The following is a 22,383-nucleotide window of genomic DNA, read 5'->3' on the forward strand; positions in this document are numbered from 1 at the left end:
AACCTTTGAAAAAAAAAATAAAAAACCAAACATTAAACATCATTCATATTACATAAAATTCAAATTAAATAATGTATGTCAAATATTTCAAAGGCAACATATATAGGTTTGTTTCTTTCACAAAATGGCCCAAATAAGGCCGACATGACTTCTACTTTGCCCAATTTCTACATTGTCTATCAAATGAACAATTTCTTTCCAATGGAGTGCCCATATTACCTACTCTTAGGTGTCTAAGGTTTGAAATCACATCAAAAGAGGGTTTTAGTAAGTTTTAGGACGGTTTTTATCCAAAATCTCCCAAATAAGGCCTTTATGACTTCTACTTTGCCCATTTTCTACATTTCTTATATAATGAACTACTTCTTTATCATAACATGACAATATTACCTAGTCTTACGTGTTTAATGTTTGAAATCATATCAAAATATCATTTTACTAAGTTTTAGGACGGTTTTTATCCAAAATCGGCTATTTGACATCTACTTTTCTCATTTTCTACATTTCTTATCTAATGAAATATTTCTTCATCACAACATGTCAATATTACCTAGTCTTAGGTGTCTAATGTTTGAAATCATATCAAAAGAGCATTTTACTAAGTTTAAGGACGGCTTTTATCCAAAATTGGCTATTCCACTTCTACTTTGCCCATTTTTTACATTTTTTTTTCGTATGAACTTTTTGTTTCTCATACCATGCCCAGATTACCTAGTCTTAGGCGTGTAAGTTTTGATACCACATCAAATGAGCACCCACCTAAGTTTTAGTATGCTTTTTATCCAAAATCGGCGTAAGTGACTTACTTACCATATTCACTGACAATTACACAAAAAGTACACAAAATTGCATGAGGTATCACTCACAAGGCGAAAAATTTAATCCTCGGGCTGCTGCCCATGGCTGCTGCAGCTGCTCGGGATGCTTCCATGGCTGCTGCAGCTTCCCTAGTGGCTGCTGCAGCTGCTTGGCCAGCTGCCTGGGCTGTTGCTGCAGTTGCCTGGTGGCCGCTGCAGCTACCTAGCCAATTGCCTGGCTGCTGCTACAGCTGCCTGGCTGCTGCTACAGCTGCCTGGCTGCTATTGCAGCTGCCTGGCCAATTGCCTGGCTGCTGTAGCTGCCTGGCCAGTTACCTGGCTGCTGCTGCAGCTGCTTGGGCAGTTTCCTGGTGACTGCTTGCAGCTTCTTGGGCATACGCCTGGGCTACTGCTGCAGCTGCCTGGCATAACCCGAGGCTGTTGCCTCGGGTTCTGTAGTTGCCTCGGGTGCTACAGTTGCCTCGGGTTCTCACTTTCCCATTTTCTATATTTTCTATCAAATGACCTACTTTTTTCTCCTAACATGCCCGTATTACCTAGTCTTAGGTGTCTAAGGTTTGAAATCACATCAAAAGATGGTTTTACTAAGTTTTAGGATGGTTTTTATCCAAAATCGGCTATTTGACTTCTACTTTGCCCGTTTTCTACATTTCTTATATAATGAACTATTTCTTTATCATAACATGTCAATATTAACTAGTCTTAGGTGTCTAATGTTTGAAATAATATCAAAAGAGCATTCTACTAAGTTTTAGGACGACTTTTATCAAAAATCGACTATTTCACTTCTACTTTGCCCATTTTTAACATTTGTTTTCATATGAAGTTTTTGTTTCTCATACCATGCCCATATAACATAGTATTAGGCGTGTAAGTTTCGATATCACATCTAAAGGGCACCCAACTAAGTTTTAGTACGCTTTTTATCCAAAATCGAACGAAAACAAAAAAAAAACCATACCTCCTCAATGTGTTGAGCTTCCGTGCACCTATTGACAATGTCAAGCATAAACCATCCCTGGCAGCAGCCTAGGCAGCTGAACCAGCCCAGGCTGTTGCCTGGGCAGCTGCATGCAGCAGGTCTTGGGTTATGCTGGTGCGTGTTATGTGCGGGTTATGCGCTATGATCCTAAGCCCGTGAGCGGGTTATGCGCTATGTTCCTAACTCATTATACTTACCATTGTATCGTCCCAAAATGTTTGAAGCAACCCGTGAGGTATATCGACTAACTCAAGTGTGATGGGTATTTTACGAGTTAATATGCCAACGTGACTAGAAAATTTGTCGCTCCATCGGCCAGTAGGTTGACCTAACTCATCAAACTCAAGCACCATGGGAACCCCGGGTTTCTTGAAAGCTTTTGTTGCACCCCTACTCTTTCTGTTCACCGGTGCCTTTACCCCTCCTCCACCACCGGTGGTTTTCACTTGACTTTGCATTTGAGTTTGACCTTGTGAATCACCTACAAACTTGGAAACCACATTATCCTGAATAGGCGGGGCACTTTCAGCTATACGCTCATATTCATCAAGCTTACGTTGCAACTCGTCATAAGCTTGGTCTTCCGGTTCCCCCAAATCCGTCTCCTTATTAATATCATACAACTCGTCATCGTCTTCATCATCCATATCCTCATCACAATGTTGGTTCTGATCAGGATCCATGATATATGCACACCTACAGTAACAAGCAAAGCATGTTGTTAGTCATCAGTTATGGCAATCAAATCTGAGGCACCAAAAAAGCCAAACACTTACCCAACTTCTTTGTTTTCATAACAAATTCACATATAATCCTCTTAACAATTCATATATTTAGTGTATATTACATGCTTATACGTTGAAAATGCAAAAAAGTAAAATAATTCCTGAAATAAACAATGTTGTACGAGCGAAAGATATTTAGTAAATAAAACATGCATCAATAAAAGTACCTCATTCGAGTATTCCCTCATTGTGGTCAGATCGAATATAAGTAGCATCATCGTCTACATCAGTTGCTACATCAAGTTTAGGAGCAGTGAAAGGGGGAGAATCATCAAATACATCATATTCTTCCTCGTCTTCAACCTCTCCAACCCCTAAAATTCTCCTTTTGCCAGGAAGGACGATGGACCATTTTGGATTGGATGGGTCAGTTACGTAGAACACTTGCTTAGCTTGAGATGCAAGGATGAATGGTTCCAGACTATCCCGCAAGTGGCCAAGGTCTACAAGAGTGAAGTCGTCATTTCTGAAGTTGCGCCTATTATTATCGACCCATTTACACTTGAATAGACCTACCTTTAACTCACGGTAATCTAGTTCCCATATTTCCTGAATTCGTCCGTAATATGATAATAGTGCATCAACTGGTGATGTATCCTTCGCACTTGCAAACTCTCTTGATGAAGCCACAAGAGTGACACCACTATTTTGAGTCGATGAGGATTTTTTATCCCGACTCTCAGTCAAGAATGTGTACCCATTTATGTCATATCCCTCAAATGAATGAACATCTTCCTTTGGACCATAAGCTAACCACTTTATTGTATGATACACAGTCTCATCCAATTGATGCATCACACGATCATGGAACCACTTCACAAACATCTTATTATGTAACTGCATTAGTGCTCTTTCCCCTTTTGATGGAAATTCAACACGCAAACTATCCATGTGCTCTTCTAAATATGGGTGAACCTCCGCAATATGATGCAACACAAATAGGTGAGCTTGCAAGATTTGATCTCGAGCAGCCCAGATCCTTTTCGAACCGATTTTGCCATGACCATCATGTCTCCCTTCATGTCGGGAAGTGGGAAGCCCAATAGGTTCTGCAACGGCAACATACTCTGCCACGAAATTCCCAATCTCCTCGGACACAATTCCTTGTATCATACTGCCTTCCGGTTGGGCTGGATTTCTGACTTTATCTTACAGTGTACCCATGTGTCTTTCAAAAGGGTAGCACCACCTCATAAAGACTGAACCGCACAATTTAATCTCACGAACCAAATGCAGAATCAAATGCACCATTATGACAAAAAGTGACGGTGGGAAATACATCTCAAATTTGCACAAAGTTACAACAACATTCGCCTGGAGAGCATCAAGTGTAAAGGGATCAAGAACTTTGCTGCAAATAGTATTGAAAAACCCATAGAGGCTTGTAATAACTTCTCTCACGTGCTTTGGTAAAATACCACAAATTGCAATCGGTAGGAATACTTACATCATCATGTGACAATCATGGGATTTCATACTTGTCAACTTCAACTCTCCATTTAAGGAAACAAACCTTTTCATGTTTGACGAGAACCCAGATGGAAGCTTAATGTCATACAAACAAGCACAAAACCTTCGTTTTTCTTCCTTTGATAATGTGTAGCAAGCTGGAGGTAAATACACCTTTTGGTTTTTGCGTTTTCCGTCACCTTTCTTCTTTGAGATACCCGTGGCCTTTTACTTGCGCTTCCCCTTACGGTTTTGTCCACCATCTTCGGTTCCCTTTTCCTTTACCTTTGCCTTCCCTACCTTTGTTTGAAGCCACAATTCCGGACGAACACCCAATGCTTGCAAATCTAATCGCGCACTCTTTCCATCCTTCGTTTTTCCAAGAATATTCATAATTGTCCCAATAATTGCATCACAAACATTCTTCTCTATATGCATCACATCGAGACAATGTCTAACATCATGTTCTCTCCAGTACTCAAGCTTCCAAAAGATTGATTCCTTTTTAAAGAGAGCATGTGGGTCAATTGGTTTCGTAGTTTTACCAAAAACACATTATATACCTTTCACTCTAGCATAAACCTCCTTTCCACTCAATGGCCTAGGCGCAACCCCCTCCTCAACTTTCCATTGAAGGCCTTTTTCTGCTTACGATACGGATGATTGCACCTAAGAAATCTTCGGGTCCTCACGTACACATCTTTGCCATAGTGATCAAGGTACACGTTCGGTGTGTCATCGATACAAATGGGACATGCTTTATGCCCTTTGTTCTTGTACCCGGACAGGTTTCTGTATGCGGGAAAATCATTGATGGTCCACATAAGGGCAGCACGCAATAGAAACATCTCGTTCTTATGGGCATAAAAAACGGTAACTCCTTCGTCCCACATCTTTCTCAAATCATAAATAAGGGGCTCAAGGTAAACATCAATGTTGTTTCCAGGTTGCCTTGGCCCCGTTATCAAAAGTGAAAGCATTATGTATTTCCGTTTCATGCACAACCACGGAGGCAAGTTGTAAATCACTAAAAGTACCGGCCAGGTGCTATGTTTGGTACTAAGAGTGCCAAATGGATTCATACCGTCCGTGCACAACCCAAGCCTTATATTTCTAACTTCATTACCAAATGCCCTAAACTTCATATCGATGTTCTTCCATTGTGGAGAGTCAGCAAGATGCTTCAAAAAACCATTTTTCTTTCTTCCCTCAGCATGCCATCTCAAGTTCTTAGCATCTTTTGGTATTGAAAATAGACGCTTTAACCTTGGAATAATAGGAAGATACCACAACACCTTGGCAGGAGGTCCTTTCATACCAGCATTGCAGCTTGATCGCTTGTAACGCAACTTACCGCAACGTGGACACTCCTCCAACTCTTCATATTCATTTCGATACAGAACACAATCATTAGGACATGCATGTATCTTCTTATACTCCAAACCGAATGGACACATAAGTTTCTTTGCATAATAGTAGGAATTAGGAAGTTCATTCCCATCTGGCAACATATCAAATAACGCAGTCAACAAAGAAGTGAAACTAGTGTCGCTCCAATTATGCTTAGACTTAATGTTAAAAAGTGTAAGCACGGCTGAGAGTTTTGTGTATTTTTTGGACCCAGGATACAAAGGCTTTTTGGCAGCCTCTGATAATGACTCAAATACATCATATCGGTCACCAAATTCACCCTCAACATCACGCATCATCTCATCTAAGTGATCACCACCACTATCCTCGGTCTCATCCTCATCTCCACCATCATCACTCCCATTTTCTTCTTCAACATGAATCTCGGCACTTTCAACATGCGTCTCATTGCCAACAACATTCTCTCTATACGATCCCTTTTCACCATGCCAAACCCAAACATGATATTGAGGCCTAAACCCATGACATTGTACATGAGCCATGATGGTATCAACACTATCGACCCTTGTGACATTATTACAATTGACACAAGGACAATAAAGGTAATTAACACTCGTTCTTAGCTGATACTGTGAAGCACTCATGCAAAACTCTTGAACCCCATTAAAAAATTCCAATGTATCACGTCTACCATACATCCAACCGCGATCCATTGACGTTTTAAATTGCCTTTAAACATACCAACACATTTCAAACAATGTATAAATGTAACATATATTATGTCAATCAAAGTACATAGCATATATATCATCCATATCGCGTAAAAATGAATGCTCCAAAAAGGTCCTTATCACTCCAACCTAACCCATCCTTGAACGTCTAAGTAGGTAATAACTTACCTGCATATGCACCCATAGAACATGGTGAGAAAATGATAAGCCGAGATATTCCTTAAAATCGAAAAAGAGGCATACATTCACTACCTAAGTGAGATTAAACGTCCAAGAACAGTCCCAACCGGGGGCTATTCAAGACTTTCTCCTATTGAGAAAGACTCGAACGGATATCTAGGAAAATGATGATGCAAGCATTTAATAATTTGCATTTATTTGACATTCAACAATACACAAGTTCATTCATTTATATAGTGCTAATAATTAAATTAACCTACCTACAATCAAACTAAGGTTACTTATCAATCCATTCATACATTATAATTTACTAACCACATTTAACAAACTAAAATGTTAACTAATAAGTATATATATGTATATATATATATATGTATATATATATACATATATATATATGTATATATATATACATATATATATATATATATATATATATATATATATATACATATATACATATATATACATATATACATATATATACATATATACATATATATATATATACATATATATATATATATATATATATATATATATATATATATATATATATAACATTTAAACAATTAAAGTAACAATTAACATTATCGAATATACAAACAAATAATAAAACAATTAAAATAAAATTGTGTTAACTACATTTGAAACCCTAACTTTAAATTTTGGAATAAACAAACAATTAATACATATGAAACTAAAATTTAGCAAGAACTCACCCTAATTTGAGAGTGAGAAAGAGAAAGATTGAACTGGTGGCTCCAATAAGTTAGGGAGGGAGAGAGAGAGGTGTGGTGGTGAATGAGCAGCAGCAGCCACCTACGAACACCAGCAGCAGCAGCCACGAACTCCACCAACTGCAGCCACGAACTCCACCAGCAGCAGCCACGAATACCAACAGTCGCAACCCACAGCAACCACCCACGAACAGCAGCAGCTTCAATTCAGACCAAAATTAAAAAAAAAATGAAAAGGAGAGTGAATGGTGGTGGTGGTGGTGGCCATCGTCTGATAAAGAGGAGAGTGAATGGGAGGAGCTGGAGATGAGAGCTTGAGAGTGAATGAGAAGTGAGGGCGGGAGTGTAAGAATTCCCCAAAATTTCGACTAAGTTAAGGAAGAAAGGGAAATCCCGCTTTTTTAAAAAAAAAATTGGCAAGCGGTTTGGGGTTGAACCGCTTGCCATTATAACAAATGACAAGCAGTTCAACCCCAAACCGCATGCCAGTTGTTATAATGGCAAGCGGTTCGCGCCAAAACCGCTTGCCAATTTGTATTAGTGGTTTTTTTTAAAAAAAATTAGCTAAATGGCAAGAGGATTTTTAAAACCACTTGCCATTTAGGGCTTCCCATCACTTATTTTCTACTAGTGTATATAGCATCAAAATCAAGATAAGACACAACTCCTTTGATATATACTTAGAATCTTAGATCAGATTTTTTTGAGGTGTATTAATCTATTCTTTGTTTAAGTTTTCCATACCCTAATAATCTCTAACCTTCACAATGTATATATTATGCATACAAAAAAACCAACAATGAAATGTTTTCATGGCCATAAAGATGGGAATAGTGCACACATTAGAAACTTTTTAAGCAACTACAATTAAAATGCACATAACATCACAACACTTTATTATTTAAGCAGCATTAACAAGTGTAAATAATTGAGACATGCTAAGATAAATGCATTTCATGAATATAACTACCTTCCATGGAATAGACTTGGACTTGAGATTACTTTTAGAATGTGGAAAAGGTAACTCTTCGTCGGAGGAAACAAGCTCATGCTCCATATCAGAATCTTAGTTAGGCTGATAAAGCTCATTATCCTCTGAAACCTTTTTTATTTTAGCCTTACTACGACTGCCTCTATTGTTTTGAACTCGTTCCATCAATGACTTGGCCTGATCCTTCATACCTAGCTCTTGCATTTTTGACAAATTTTCTTTAATCCTTTCCATTCTAACTCTCTCATATCCCGGTATTCTTGGTTCACGAGTCTGATGCTGATCACCAGGATCTCTTATAGCTCCAAGCTTAGTTAATTTTTTCTTTGCCATACTTAAAGCTAATAAAATTTGAAAATAAATCCAATAAAACAGAAGAAAAAAACACATATACGTACATATATAAGTTGTCATAAAGCAAGCTTGTATAAAATGAAAAGAAAAAACTAAGCTAAGGGGTAAGTATATATAAATTAACCAACAAAACACAAATAATTAATTAAAGAAAAAAAAATAAAGCACCAAGTTGATGATTTTTATTATGCAGTAGTGTTAAACCGTAGTAAATCAGGTTTCTGCAACTACTAGTCTTATGCTATGTGGGTTTAAACTTTATGCACTATCCATACGCCAAATCAAACTGTTATACCTCAATTAGAGTTCATCTACAACAATGTGAAATTAGAAACCCTCAAGTATGAATCAAACTATAAGTGGAATTTAAAATTATGTAAAATAGAAGCACACATAAGAAACCAAATGAAATTAAGATTGGATTAGAACACTTTGTTATTGGTCAATCAATTGGATCATGAATTATTGCATAGTTAGCATCATGTGTTGTTAGTAACTAAGACTAGTCCTCAACTTCTAGTTTCTCAATTTCAATTTAAATTTTATTAATGTACAATTGTACATAAAAAACCCTACAGCCTACGACCTACCCATAACCCCTTCCTCACAGTGAATGTAAAAAAAAAAAGAATTATCACTACAGGTGATTAACATCACTAATCCTCTATTATATTATGCAAGGTCCTAACTACAACTTGTCTTAAACCTCCCCCCACCCCCTTCACTCTCTTTATCTCTCACCAATGAATAATATGCAAAATAGAGTAAATGCAAGTGGTTATTGCTTATAGGACTAATATTTGAAATTATACATCCAAAATTAGATGTTTTCTTTCAACATCACTGTTTGTATGCCAAAGTGCCTAACTTACATTATTGGATGAAATTCCATAGTACAATAAATGAAATTTAAAATTACATGCATATAATACAATCATTAGATCAAAATCAACAGATATATTTCAGGTGAAATCCATGGAATTTAAAGAAATCCAAAACAAATTACTCAGATCAACATAAAAAATTAACCAACCAATTATAAAGAAACCCTTTTACTTCAGATATAAAAAGAGACAATGAAGACTTACAAATGAGATACAGAGAACAACGACGTCTTCACCAGTATCAAACGCCAATGTCAATAGCAAAGGAGCAGTTCAGAAAAAAAGCAAATCAACTAGCTAATTTCATAATTAATACCCGCTTAATTAATTCGCACCTCAGCATATATAAAGCAGATGTGTAATTGGGTAGTGAGGGAAGCAGATCAAGAAGTGAAACGTGAGTAACTGTTTCTTAGTGGGAAATTGTTGGAACCAAAAAAATTTCACCATGTTCACGGGTTTTGGAGATGAAACCGGCAAACCATTGTTTTTTTTTTTTTTTGGAAATAAATGTCCAAGTTCTATCTCGTTATTCTTGTGTATGGTGGTATATATATATTCTATTTTTTTATTTTAATTTTGGTGTTAACCTATATTTATCTATAATTAAGCAAGTATATGTACTTGCTATTCAAAAAAAAAAGTAAGTATATGTACTTTTATTTTTCTGACAAACTAGTAAGTATATGTACTTATGTAGTACTGTAGTTTATATAATTTTTTTTTGGAAAAATTGGCCGCAACAACACCAACTATGACAAAGGTGCGTGTAGCAGCACAACCTTTCAAGGGTGCACTCAACATCACAAACTATGCACTTGGGTGCACATAACAACATAAATGACATTGGCAAAATGTAGATTTCTTCTAAAAGTGAAATCTTAAATATTTTTAATGCCTTTTTGTTTAAAAATATTTTTGATTAATTTCATTCTACTTAATTTTCCATTTTCCATCACATGTAATTAAATAACCATTAAATTGAATTATTTCAAAAAGTTTTCGCCATTATTTTCTATCGTTTGTTTCTTCAATTACTTTTTTTACATCTCATGTGATGATTGACTTAGTTTCCTCTTCCATTATAATTAATTTTTTCCCTTTAAATTAATTCTCTCTTAACCTCCACAATTTAAGTGTTGTACATCAAAAACAAAAAAATCAATTTGACATATCCTAAAATCCAACTCTAAAATTATTTTTTGAATTAAGTATTTGAAATCACTTTGTGGGTTTTGATATTAGTATTTAGAAAGTTACCTATGTATCCTGAAATCTTGTAGAATAAAGGTATTTAAATGATTTTATTTTTTATTTTTTATTTTATTTATCAATTTAGTATTTAACTAGGTGGAAAGGGATAGGAAACTAAGTCAATCATGTGAGATCGATATTAGAAATAGTAATTGGAGAAGCGAACAAAGGAAAATAATAGCACAATTTTTTTTTAAGGAATCCGCTTAATATAATGGTGGAGGTCAAGAAATGCTTAAATGAAAAAAAAAAAAAAAAAAAAAGGTAAGGCTAATTTAGTTACGCATGATGGAAAATCATATATGTTTAAATAATGTTTAAACAATTATATAAAATAATAAAGATTCCACTTTTTTCCATGCAACCTTAGTTCATTAGTGTCATTTATGCTAATATGTGCACCCAATTACATAGTTTGTGCTGTAAACCGCACCCTTAAAAGGTTGTGCTGCTACACGCACCTTTGTCATAGTTGGTGTTGTTGCGGCCAATTTTTCCTTTTTTTTTTTTGACTGAAGTACCTATATAATCTTAGTATAGCTCAATACATTGTCTAGATTCATAGGTTTCATCACCCATCCATCGGTACTAGTGTACTACTTTTTTTTTTTTTTTTTTAATTTATTCATTTATTTTACACTCTTATGATCTTATCTATTCACATATAAATCATTAAATGAAGGATTTTTATTTCGGTGAATTTAATTGGTACTTATTTAAAGTGGAGAGATTATATATTCAGGGCATGTTCACTTAAGCTTAATTAGGGATGTTAATGGGGCGGGGCGGGGCGGATGTTGGTCTTCCCATCCCCATCCCCACCTAACATTTTCATACCCATCACCATCCCCATCCCCGCGCTGGGTCCAATATTCATCATCATCCCTGCCCCGGCGGGTACAAATTCAAAATTATCTCCGCCCCACCCCCCACTTGGATATCCGTCCCCACCTTATCCCCACCAAAGACCCGCCTAATCCCCACCCAAGACCCACCTAAACTCCGTCTCTCAAATACACAATCCTACATAATTAATACAGATTATAATAATAAAAAAAAAACATTCTTAAAATTACACACCTTTTTATTTATAATATAAGTATAGTACAAATAAAGTATTATAATTAATATTTTATTTCACGTAATTATTTTATAAAATAGTATAGAAGTATATAATTTTTCTTTTAAAGATATATAGACGTGGGTATGAGGTGGGGATGGGGGGAGTACGAAGTAGGGCGCGGCGGGTACAATTTAAAATCCACCCCCGCCCCATCACCCATGGCGGGTATGGTTTCTATCCCCATCCCTGCCACACCACCCGCCAAACCAAGACCCATCCGGGGATGGGGCGGGTCTTCCACTTGACCCGCCCCACAGACATCCCTAAGCTTAATTTCAGTTATGTTCAGTTCATTTCAATTCAGTTCGTAATTTCCTTATCTTATAAAATATTCATTTTAACTCATTTCAGTTCAATTTAGTTCAAACTCTTTAACAATAATGAAACTTAAAAATAAATTTAATTTATTTTGACCAAGTCTATAGTTTTCACTATACTAAAATTAATAGTTCATAGGAATATGTGAAAGTAAAGATTATTTTTGAAAAATAAATCAAGATAAAGACTTTAAATTTAAGATAGATAGGTTAATTAAGTTGATATTAGTTTATAGTATAGATAGATAGATTAATGAAAAAAATGTAGAGATCAAAATAAATATCAATCCTCAATACCATACCATTAAGTTAATTGGATAAGCTCTAGATGTCTTTGTATCTTTATGTTTGAGATTAAAAAACTTAAATAGATTCAATGTATTTCATACGAATTTAAAGTTGTTTGGTTGAATCATTTAAATGGGGTTTGAATGGGGTAATAAGAATGGAGTTGGAATGCATTTCATCTATTTAATTTGCTCAGTTGAGTTTCTTAACTATGAATGAAATATCATACCCCTCTTATATGATAATCAAATGAACAATCACTATCAAAATAACCAAACACTACAATCCCCACAAATGTGAAAGTAAAATTGTATAGATTATTTGGAAAATAAAGTATTTAATTCAATAGTCTCAAAAATGTCCGATCCATGCAATTATATCTAACCAAACTCCATCTATTGTTGTGTTTAGGCAATAGTTGATCAAACTAAGGATTTTCATGACTTAAGGCCTGTTCTGATTGACTGAACTAAGCTGAATTGAACTCAACTGGACTTATTGGAGCTAAACTGAACTGAATATTTTATGAGACAAAAAAATTAAGATAAGAGAACTGAACTGAACTCATCGAACTGAACTGAACTCATCGAACTGAACTTATTGAAGCTGAACTAAACTGAAATGAAAATAAGCTGAAGAGAACATGCCCTTACACTCAACTACATACCGATTTAATTCGATCTAATCAACCTAACACAACTTTGCTTAACCCGATTTAAACTCAATCCGATTAAAATTCGACCCGAAAATATCCAATTACCTGACTTGGTGTTGACCTTATCTAAACCAAACTTTTTTTTTTTTTTTTTTTATGGCTGTCAAAAACTTACCAACCTAAAAGATTTACCTAAAGCCGAACTATTTTTAAGTTGTTTTTTCTTATGGACTTCATTACTAATTAACCCAAAGTTGACTCAAAATTGACTTTACCCGACACTTCTCAATCTAAACCGAATTGTGATCAACTCATTGTTTTATTTAAAACCAATAAATCCCAATGATTCAAGATCTAAATTCGATCTACATTCAAAACTTCAGAAACCATTTTTATATCCCAAAACTACTCACGACCCGATTTAACCCGGCCTAAAACTACGGTACCCGAATTGACATCATGTCATTAATCTTCCTCTAATGGTTTCGTTTTTATTTCATACCTAACTTTTCATTTTTATGCAGCAACGCTCCTTCTCTTCTTTCTCCTCCATTGAAGCGTACTCTAAAATCTGCATTAAAGCATCTTCTGAGCTTTCTCTCCACCATTGATATATCTTCTGAGGTAAGACTTCATTCTATAATTGCTAGAATGTCAATTTCACAATCTAGGTTTTGATATTACATTATTACCTAATTTTTATTTCAATTGTGAATGTAGTATAAAATTCACAACTCATCAAATTATAATGTGGATTATGAACTATTGATTATAATTGCTGATATAAAAGCTTATAGCTAGCTAATTTGTTTATTAGTTTGATATTTGTATCATAGCAAAGAAGTCTGAACTCAACTCGTTTTTATTGCGACAATTGTATAAAATGCATAGGTTAATTAATATGGTATGCCAAGTTATTGTACACTCATGGACCTTTTCAAGATTAGTAGACAATAGCCGTTCTTGATTTGGCTTTAGCTATTGCCTACTTCCTCCTATGTTGCTCTGCTATTCCCTTTTTCCTATCTAAAGTTTTTATTACTAACACAAGCAATCTAGAGAATGACACTATATCATAGTTAACAGTATACGATGTATTGCGGGGGTAACATAGGTAGATGATCCTGTGTTGTCATTAGAATACGACGTATTAGATCTTTTGGTTTTTGTTATTGTTCACTTTGGCTAAAGTTCTTTTCTTACATTCATGTTTGACTGTGAGTTTTTTACATTTTTTTTGGTACTCATGGGTTTAATTGATCCATGCTAATATGTTACGATCATAATCGTGTTGTATTCCTTTTCAACTAGCATAAATAGCTGTAATTGTTCTTTTGTGTGAGTCTGTGCTAGTTATGAAATCTTGCAATTTCTCTACTCCCTTCTCTAGCACCCCTCTTAAGCTGTGAATCAATTATGGTATTGTTATCTTTAATTAATTTGGAATAAAAAAAAATAACACCTTTTCTTTAACTGTTTATCATCTAAGTTTTGATATGAGTGAACTTTGCTGATCAAAAACCTTTTGTCCTCAATATAAGATGATATGTTGCTTTTATTAAATTACATTTCCTATAATAATTTGGCTTTTATTTAAGGTATCAAAATAGATTTCAAATAGTAGGGACACTTAGTATGGGGTAGCTATTACCAGAATTTGTTGATAAAGCTTCCTTTTTTTTTTTTGAATAATTTGATAAAGCTTCTAAATATGCATTTTAATCACATAATTCTTGTTTTGTTATTTTGTTTTAGCCTGACCAAGGATTTATTAGTTGTCTCTTACTTTATTACCCTTGTTGTTGACTCTCCTTATAACTTATTGTGTTATAGAGTATTAAGTTATGGAAAACATCAATAAAGATTGGATTGATGCACCCCAAATTTCCGAAGAGTATATCAAAGGAGTTGAGAATTTTCTTGATTTTGCATTTCTAAATTCAACCATGGACGTTGAGGAAGACGATGAACCATAAATTTTATGCCCATGTACGAAGTGTGTTAATAGATTCTGGTTCCCTAGGGAAGTGGTATTTAATCACTTAATTGCTCACAGATTTAACAAGAGGTATAAAGTGTGGAATTTTCATGGCGAAGGATTGACAGCAGGGTCTTCTTTAAGCGGAAAAGGGCATCAATGTGATAATCAAAACACATTAGACAATATGGGTGAGATGATTAATGATATATTCAGAGATGTTATGGGAGGTTCAATCTCCGAAGCAGAAGGGGTTCACAAGGGTCCTGATGGGAGTGCTAAAAAGTTTTATAAACTGTTAGAAGATGTAAAAGAGGAATTATATCCAGGTTTTAAGGATTTTTCAGTGCTTTCATATACAGTGCGACTATATCTCCTTAAATTCCTTAATGGGTGGAGCAATTCTTCTTTCGATGAGTTGAAGAAGCTTCAGTGTGCTGCCTTTCCATTTGCAAAGCTCCGTACTTCTTTTCATCATGCTAAAAAAATGGTGAAGAACCTTGGACTTGATTACAAACGAATTGATGCGTGTCCCAATGATTGTATGTTGTACTGGAAAGAGCGTGCAAATGACAAGTCTTGCCATGTTTGTAAAGCTTCTAGGTGGAAACTAAATGAGAAACAAAAAGAGGAAGGTGCACTACCTGACGAAGGAGTCCCTGCAAAAGTTTTGCGTTACTTTCCTCTGAAACCTCGTCTACAAAGTTTGTTCATGTGCTCTAAGACGGTTGAACTCATGACATGGCATGAAACTGATCGTAGGAAGGATGACAAATTAAGGCACCCTTCTGATGGACAAGCTTGGAAAGATTTCGATATTATACATCCTCAATTTGCAAGTGATTTCCGAAATGTGAGGCTTGGTCTTACTATTGATGGTTTCAACCCTTTCAGAACTATGAGTGTGTCATATAGTATTTGGCCAGTTATTTTATCCATTTATAATTTGCCTCCTTGGTTATATAATAAGTCTTTAATATCATGTCTTTGATTATACTTGGTCCTTCTTCTCCGGGTTATGATATAGATGTTTACTTACAGCCATTAATCGAGGAATTGAAGGAGTTATGGGAAGTTGGAGTCGACACTTATGATGTTGTGAAAGATCAAACATTTTCTTTAAGGGAAGCCTTATTATGGACAATTAGTGACTTCCCTGCTTATGCAATGTTGTCAGGATGGAGCACAATAGGAAAATTTGCTTGCCCAAATTGTAATTATAAGACTTGGTCCAAATACTTGAAGTATAGTAAGATAATGTGTTACATGGGGCATCGTAGCTCTTTGAAAGAAAATCATCCATGGCGTCGTAATAAAAGAGCTTTTGATAGTAATGTAGAGACAAGGCCTCCTACTAGATTGTCGGGTTCTGATGTATTGAAAGATTTAGAAGGGTTCGAAAATAAGTTTGGGAAAACTCAAAAGAAGGGTAGGAAGAATTTTCCTTGGAAGATGAAATCAATTTTCTTTGAGCTTCCTTATTGGGAAACTAATACCTTGCGTCATAATCTTGATGTTATGCGCATTGAGAAAAATATATGTGATAGTGTGCTTGGTACTTTGCTTGATACTCCAGGAAAGACTAAGGACCATGTGGCAGCCCGCTTTGATTTACAAGATATGGGTATAAGAAATGAACTCCATCCAAAGAGAACTAATAATAGAGGGAAGCGTTTATACTCCAAAGCTTTTTTTTCGTTATCTTCTAATAAAAAAGACTTGTTCTGCAGTGTGATAAAAGGTGCTAAGTTTCCTGATGGTTGTGCATCAAACATCTCCAGATGTGTTCACTCCAATGAGCGGAAGGTCACTGGTTACAAGAGCCATGATGCCCACTTTATGCTTCATTATTTGCTCTAAGTTGATATAAGGAATACCTTGCCTAAACAAGTAGCATCGACTTTGATTAGGCTAGGATCCTTTTTTTAGGGGTCTGTGTAGGAAAGTTCTAAAGCCTAAAGATCTTGACGATCTTGAATCTGAAATCATAGAGATACTTTGCCTACTTGAGAAGATATTCCCCCCAAGTTTCTTTGACATAATGGTCCACCTTCCACTACATCGTGTTGATGAGGTAAGGTTTGGGGGCCCTGTTCAAGGCCGTTGGATGTATCCAAAAGAGCGTTATTTGGATAAACTGAAGTCATATGTGAAAAATAGAAGTCGACCCGAAGGCTCCATTGCAGAGGCCTACTTGGCAAAAGAATGCCTTGTTTTTTGTTCTCGGTATCTTCATGATGATTTTAGTTCAAAGCTGAATCGAGCACCTAGAAATGATGATGATACTGCATCCAATGAAGATGGAAGCCTTTTTCCTATTGTTGGACGGCCTTTAGGGGTAAAAAAGAAAAGTAAAGGAAAAAAGGTTTCTTTAGATGAAGACACTTTGATGAAAGCTCATCGCTATGTACTCTTTAATTGTGATGAAATCAGTGATTACATAAGGTCAGTAAGTAATTTTAACTTGGTATTATTTCATATTAACTATATTTAATCTTTATTATTCATAATTGACTAATAAAAGTAAGTTGCTTTGTGATATGTACGTAGCGAACATCAAGTTTTAGTGAATCGTCAAAGAAGTCAAGGAAAACGGGGTAAGTAGAGTAGGTGGGCGAGAGAACAAGAACATAGTCATGATATTGGAGCATGGTTCAAGGACCATGTACGGGAAGAAAATGTTTCCAAAGAAATCAAGGCTTTATCCCAAGGTCCTAACTATACTGTGAGAAGTTTTAAAGGGTACCTAATAAATGGTAACAAATTTCATACAACTACACATGAGTCAAAAAGGAAAACTCAATGTAGTGGAGTTAGTGTAACATCTTCAATGTCGAGTTTCACAAGTTCTAGGGATCAAAATCCTGTTGTAGGAGACGTCAAATATTATGGCGTGGTGGAGGATATTATTGAGTTAGATTATTTTGGACATTTTAAAGTGGTATTATTTCGTTGTAAATGGTTCCAAGTGGAGCAAGATGAGTTTGGGCTAACATATGCAAATTTTGAAAGGTTATGTTATACTAATGACCCTTTTGTGATGGCTAATCAAGTAAACCAAGTTTTTTATGTGCAAGATTCCAAGGAAAAGCATTTGCATTACGTTATGGAAACTATCCTCGGAGACTTCTTTGATATAAGTGAAGAATCAGATGGTGATGTTAGAGTTTCTTATTGGAATGAATCTGCTAGCGATGGTGTTCGCCCAGGGGCAACTGTTGATGATGACTATGATGTTAATTGGTTGAGAGAGGACTTGCCTGCCACTACTGTCGACGTTCCAGAATACGTGTTAGATATGCAAGCAGAGCCGGAAATTGATGATTCGGATGATGAAATCGAGGACAATACTCTAAGGGATTTCATGCAAGCAAGTGAAGATGAAGCTTAAAATATGATTGGTCCTTTCTAGTATTCTTTTTTTAGTTACTTTGAAGTAATAAAAGAATAGGGATTTTAGCTTAAACATTTTTGGTTTTGTTTGACTGCAAAATTATCTGTTTTAATGACCAAAAGTTTGGTTTTTTTTTTTTTTTTGGTTTTGCAATTATTTGATAATCTCTTGAAGCTTAATTTGTTTGTTTTGGATTATAATCAGCCAACTGCCCAAATAAAATAAACATGAAGTTCCAGTAGTCATATCTCATCTTGTCTTGGGTTGCTTGGCTCAAAACTTCTTGCTTTCTTGACTGACCTGTACTTTATTGATTTCCCTCGTTTTATGTCTTACATGCTTGCAATCGTTACGGGGTTTCAGAAACTACTTTTGGTGTTGGTATAACCTCTTAAACTAGCTTTTGTACTTTGCTTGTAACGCTATTAGATCAGCTTATGAATGTCGTGAATCATATTAGTCAGCTTGGACTGCCAGAGAAGCAGCTGCTGAGTGTGAAAAACTATAAGAAATCAGTCTTATTTTAATAATCTATTATCCAGTTTTATTTTGCATTATTGTTATTTCGGTAACATATTGGTGATTGTGATATGTTTGAGTTTTGTAGAATACATCAATGTGATTTGATAAGCTTACAAATGTTGGAGGAGATATTAAGAATTTCTTAGCTGCCAGCCACCCGCAGCAGTTGGTAGCCTACATCTAGCAGCCTACAGCCTGTAGCTAGCAGCCTGCAGCCAGCAGGAAGCAACTATCAGCTACTAGCAGGCAGCAGCAAGCCGCCAACCACAGGATGCAGCTAGCCCCCACCAGCAGGATGTCACCAGAGGCATGCACTCGCAGACTGTAGGCAACAACAGCAACTTAGGTAAAAATATGCTGAATTATGTGGTTTGTATTATTGCAAAGTATTTGTTAAATTGGACTTTAGAATAAGAATTTGTTTGACAAAATTTACTTTGAGTGAAATCATGTTGGTAACTAAAATTAGATACTTGCAACTTTGTAAGTATTAGTATTCTCATTAGATATATGGTATATATTTCAATTAGGAACAAATATTATAAGGTCTTGGGGATTTTGTGAGTTAACTGATATTTTTACAACATCCATGTCTGATTTTGGAATTTTTGGGTATATATCCCTTATGCTAGATAGCAGGAGTTTTTATAACTGCTGTCCTATGATCACTTGCGCTAGAAACAGGTGATGAAATTCTTCTGGACAGCTTACAAACTCGCTGAAATTCTTTTTTCTCTATTGGAAATGTTGATTTCATCTGCTGAAATTTTGCAAGGATATTGTTTTTTCTTCTTGAAAATCTTGCTATTTTGTAGAAATGTTGAATTTTCTACTGAAAGTCTTGAATTTTTCCGCTGACAGTTTCTAACATTTTTGCTGAAGAGTTTGATTGCATAGGCAAAAATTTCGAATTTTCTACTGAAAATTCCATCTATCTCCCACTTTGTTGAACTCTGAGTACTTCTCTTTTGATAACCGAAGGCTTGTAAGTGTTGCTAATTCTTCATGCAACCTTGTGGAGCTTTAAGATTCTTGTTCTGATTTCTTCCACTCGGAGTCTTTCTTTCTTCGTTGTGGACTAGTTAATAAATTGAATTGTTGCTCTTTCTCGAGATATCTTATTTTCCTTTTGCAAATGACCTTTTTCTCTTTGAAATTCAATTTTTTGACTAAAAATGGCTTTGATGCAGTATTAGTTGATATACCGTACATTGCAAGTCGTCGCTGCTGCGCATTCGGCTCTTGATTCAAGATTATTCCTTGACATGATTGCAATCTTGCCTCTTACCAGGCTGCTACAGCAACTGTTGTTAGATGCTCTAACTTAGCTTAATTGACGAAATTTGTTGCATGGAGGAGCTTGACTTTGAACTTTTTTCACAGAATATTGTCAGACAGCTCTTTGCACTTTCATATATCCTCTCCATGCTCAACATTGTATGTAATTTGGGCATAAGAGCCACTATGAGAATCCTACAAATTTTAGTTTGCAAACATTGAGTAGCTCAGCTATAGTTTTTCCTAATGGGCTCATAATATTTTGCAATTTACAGTTCTAAGGCAGTCTGATGCTCTAGATCTGTAGAGATGATACACCTCAAGTTAAACGAATTTGAATGTATCAGGTTAGAAGTGAATCACTATGGTCATTCTGCATTTTTCCACTGATTGTGCTTAATGCGGCCAATGAATTGTTTTTGTCAGGTTGCTGCAGAAGGAGCTGTTATACTTCCCGTGCTGAACCCAAAACTTCTCTTGGTAGAATTTTTTGCATAGATGAATTTGGCTTCAAAGTGATTGTCCTGACCCCCTTGTCTGGATTGTAGTGGTGCTCTAGGTGAAGTATAATTAGCCAGCCTTGTGTGCTTTCGTTTTCTCCAGGTGCTATATTATATAATCTGATCGCAATCAAGAGCCAAAATAAGTGCCTCAAGCTATGTCTCCGATCTGATTTTCACGCTACTTCTTTGCAGAGGTCCCTGGTTGACATTTGGTCAGACTGATCCCATATTCTTTGGAGTTTCTGTCTTGATTGATGACCCAAGTGCCTCATGATTTAATTGTTCCTTAATGGCTGGGCAGTAAGGAAAGGTTGAACAGTGGCATTTTGCACAATATAACTTTTGTTACGACGGGAAGTCGATGGTGCCAGCAATTATCACTCTGCTATGCTCTTAAAACTTCTGCCCACATGTCGCTATAGACACATTTGTCACAGGTTTGCTTCGGACTCTAGGCTCTTCTTCTTCTTCTTTTTTTTTCCTCTTTTTTGTTTATATTCAAACTGATTGTTTGGCTCTAAATTATGGAGCTCGGGCTTTTGTTTCCATTATCTTGTTACTATCAAATCGGCTTGTTAGAAACTTGCTGAGGATATCTCGCCCCTCGTAGTACATCAGAAAATTGTGACATTGCTGCAAGTCAGAACTTGCATTGGCTTGCAGATCTGCATATATATGCGCTCCTTAATTGTCATTCCCTTTGCTTGAACAGAACAGGATAGTATACTTATACTCTTTTTTTTTTGTTTTTTTTTTTTGAACTGCTCCGTGCCAGACCACTCAGCTTTATGGCGGCTTGCGCATTCCGGGTTAAGGACTTCCAACTCTCTGTACTATTTGTAGCATGGACGCTTATGAAGATAGGATACTTCTATGAATATTCGGTCGCTTATAGCTGCTAGACAAATTTCCTCGAGGCCCTTGTATGTTGGTAATACCCCTTGTATTGCCTACGCACCTGCTAGCATCAACAATTGTAAAGCTCTTTCATATGCTCAAGTTTGTTGTAGCATACTCATCCTTACATTCATATTCTGAACTTAGTGTAGCATACAAAAGGTGTGCTGCAGTAACATATTTTTCTTTCATACTCCTAACTCTGAGCCTATGATTGGCCCTCTCACGCTGATCACACCAACTCCATTGCAATCAGAGATGCCACACAATACCGCCACCAAGGGAGGAAAAGGCTATCATCCTATTTTGCTGTAGCAAAAAGATGAAGAATCTAATTAAAAGAATGACATCACAATTTTTAAAGAGGTCTTGAAAACTGACAGTCATTTAAACTAGCAGGAGACTCTAGTAAGACTTGACATGATGACTGATATTCATTTTGTAGGGCATCACTAGTACATTTTTTCTCTGAATATCATTTGATTTGTGTTATACTTGGATTTTAAGAAGTGCCTACTAATGCCTTGTTGCTACCTTGCTGTACTACTGCTACCCGCCTTCTACATTATGCTGCTGCTACACGTTGCCATTGTCTTTTTTATTTCTTTTTTTTTTCATTTTTTTAATTTTTTTTTTTTTTTTTTTTTTTTTTTTTTTTTTTGTACAAAGACTGCCAGCCTTTTGTAATTTATTTGTACTGTATAATTACCATCAATTCTACTCGTATGAAAATAGTAACTTTTTCATATGTGTTATATTTTCTACATTGATTTATTTAGCTTTAAAAATGCTGTTGTGAAATGTGAAATCCACCAACCACAATTACCGGTGCTAAATTATTTTTTCTAATCATCAACTATTGTTGTCATACAAACCTTTATGAATAGAT

General features: G+C 35.7%; 1 protein-coding gene and 1 long non-coding RNA gene across 5 annotated transcripts; one reads left to right on the plus strand and one right to left on the minus strand.

Moving 5' to 3' along the window:
- Positions 1-1,742: 1,742 nt before the first annotated feature.
- LOC145572251 (uncharacterized) lies at positions 1,743-8,382 on the minus strand. Its single transcript, XM_081631246.1, has 2 exons — positions 8,027-8,382; positions 1,743-2,496 (listed from the first exon to the last, which is right to left on the minus strand). The coding sequence occupies exons 1-2, from the start codon at positions 8,143-8,145 to the stop codon at positions 1,980-1,982; spliced, it is 636 nt and encodes a 211-aa protein (XP_081487372.1). The 5' UTR covers positions 8,146-8,382; the 3' UTR covers positions 1,743-1,979.
- Positions 8,383-13,290: 4,908 nt separating this feature from the next.
- Positions 13,291-22,097, plus strand: LOC145572252 (uncharacterized). Of its 4 annotated transcripts, none has more exons than XR_014096751.1 (8): positions 13,291-13,364; positions 13,447-13,546; positions 18,902-19,162; positions 20,007-20,253; positions 20,370-20,441; positions 20,521-20,697; positions 20,790-21,034; positions 21,373-22,097. It is a non-coding gene; the product is annotated as an uncharacterized LOC145572252 (long non-coding RNA). The 4 variants fall into 4 exon arrangements; XR_014096752.1 differs by lacking the exon at positions 13,291-13,364 and having other exon boundaries at positions 13,410-13,546; positions 20,007-20,122; positions 20,200-20,253; XR_014096750.1 differs by lacking the exon at positions 13,291-13,364 and having other exon boundaries at positions 13,410-13,546.
- Positions 22,098-22,383: the final 286 nt, after the last annotated feature.

This window comes from Chenopodium album, chromosome 12 (genome assembly GCF_948465745.1).
Source record: "Chenopodium album chromosome 12, dcCheAlbu1.1, whole genome shotgun sequence".
Classification (NCBI taxonomy): Eukaryota; Viridiplantae; Streptophyta; class Magnoliopsida; order Caryophyllales; family Amaranthaceae; genus Chenopodium; species Chenopodium album.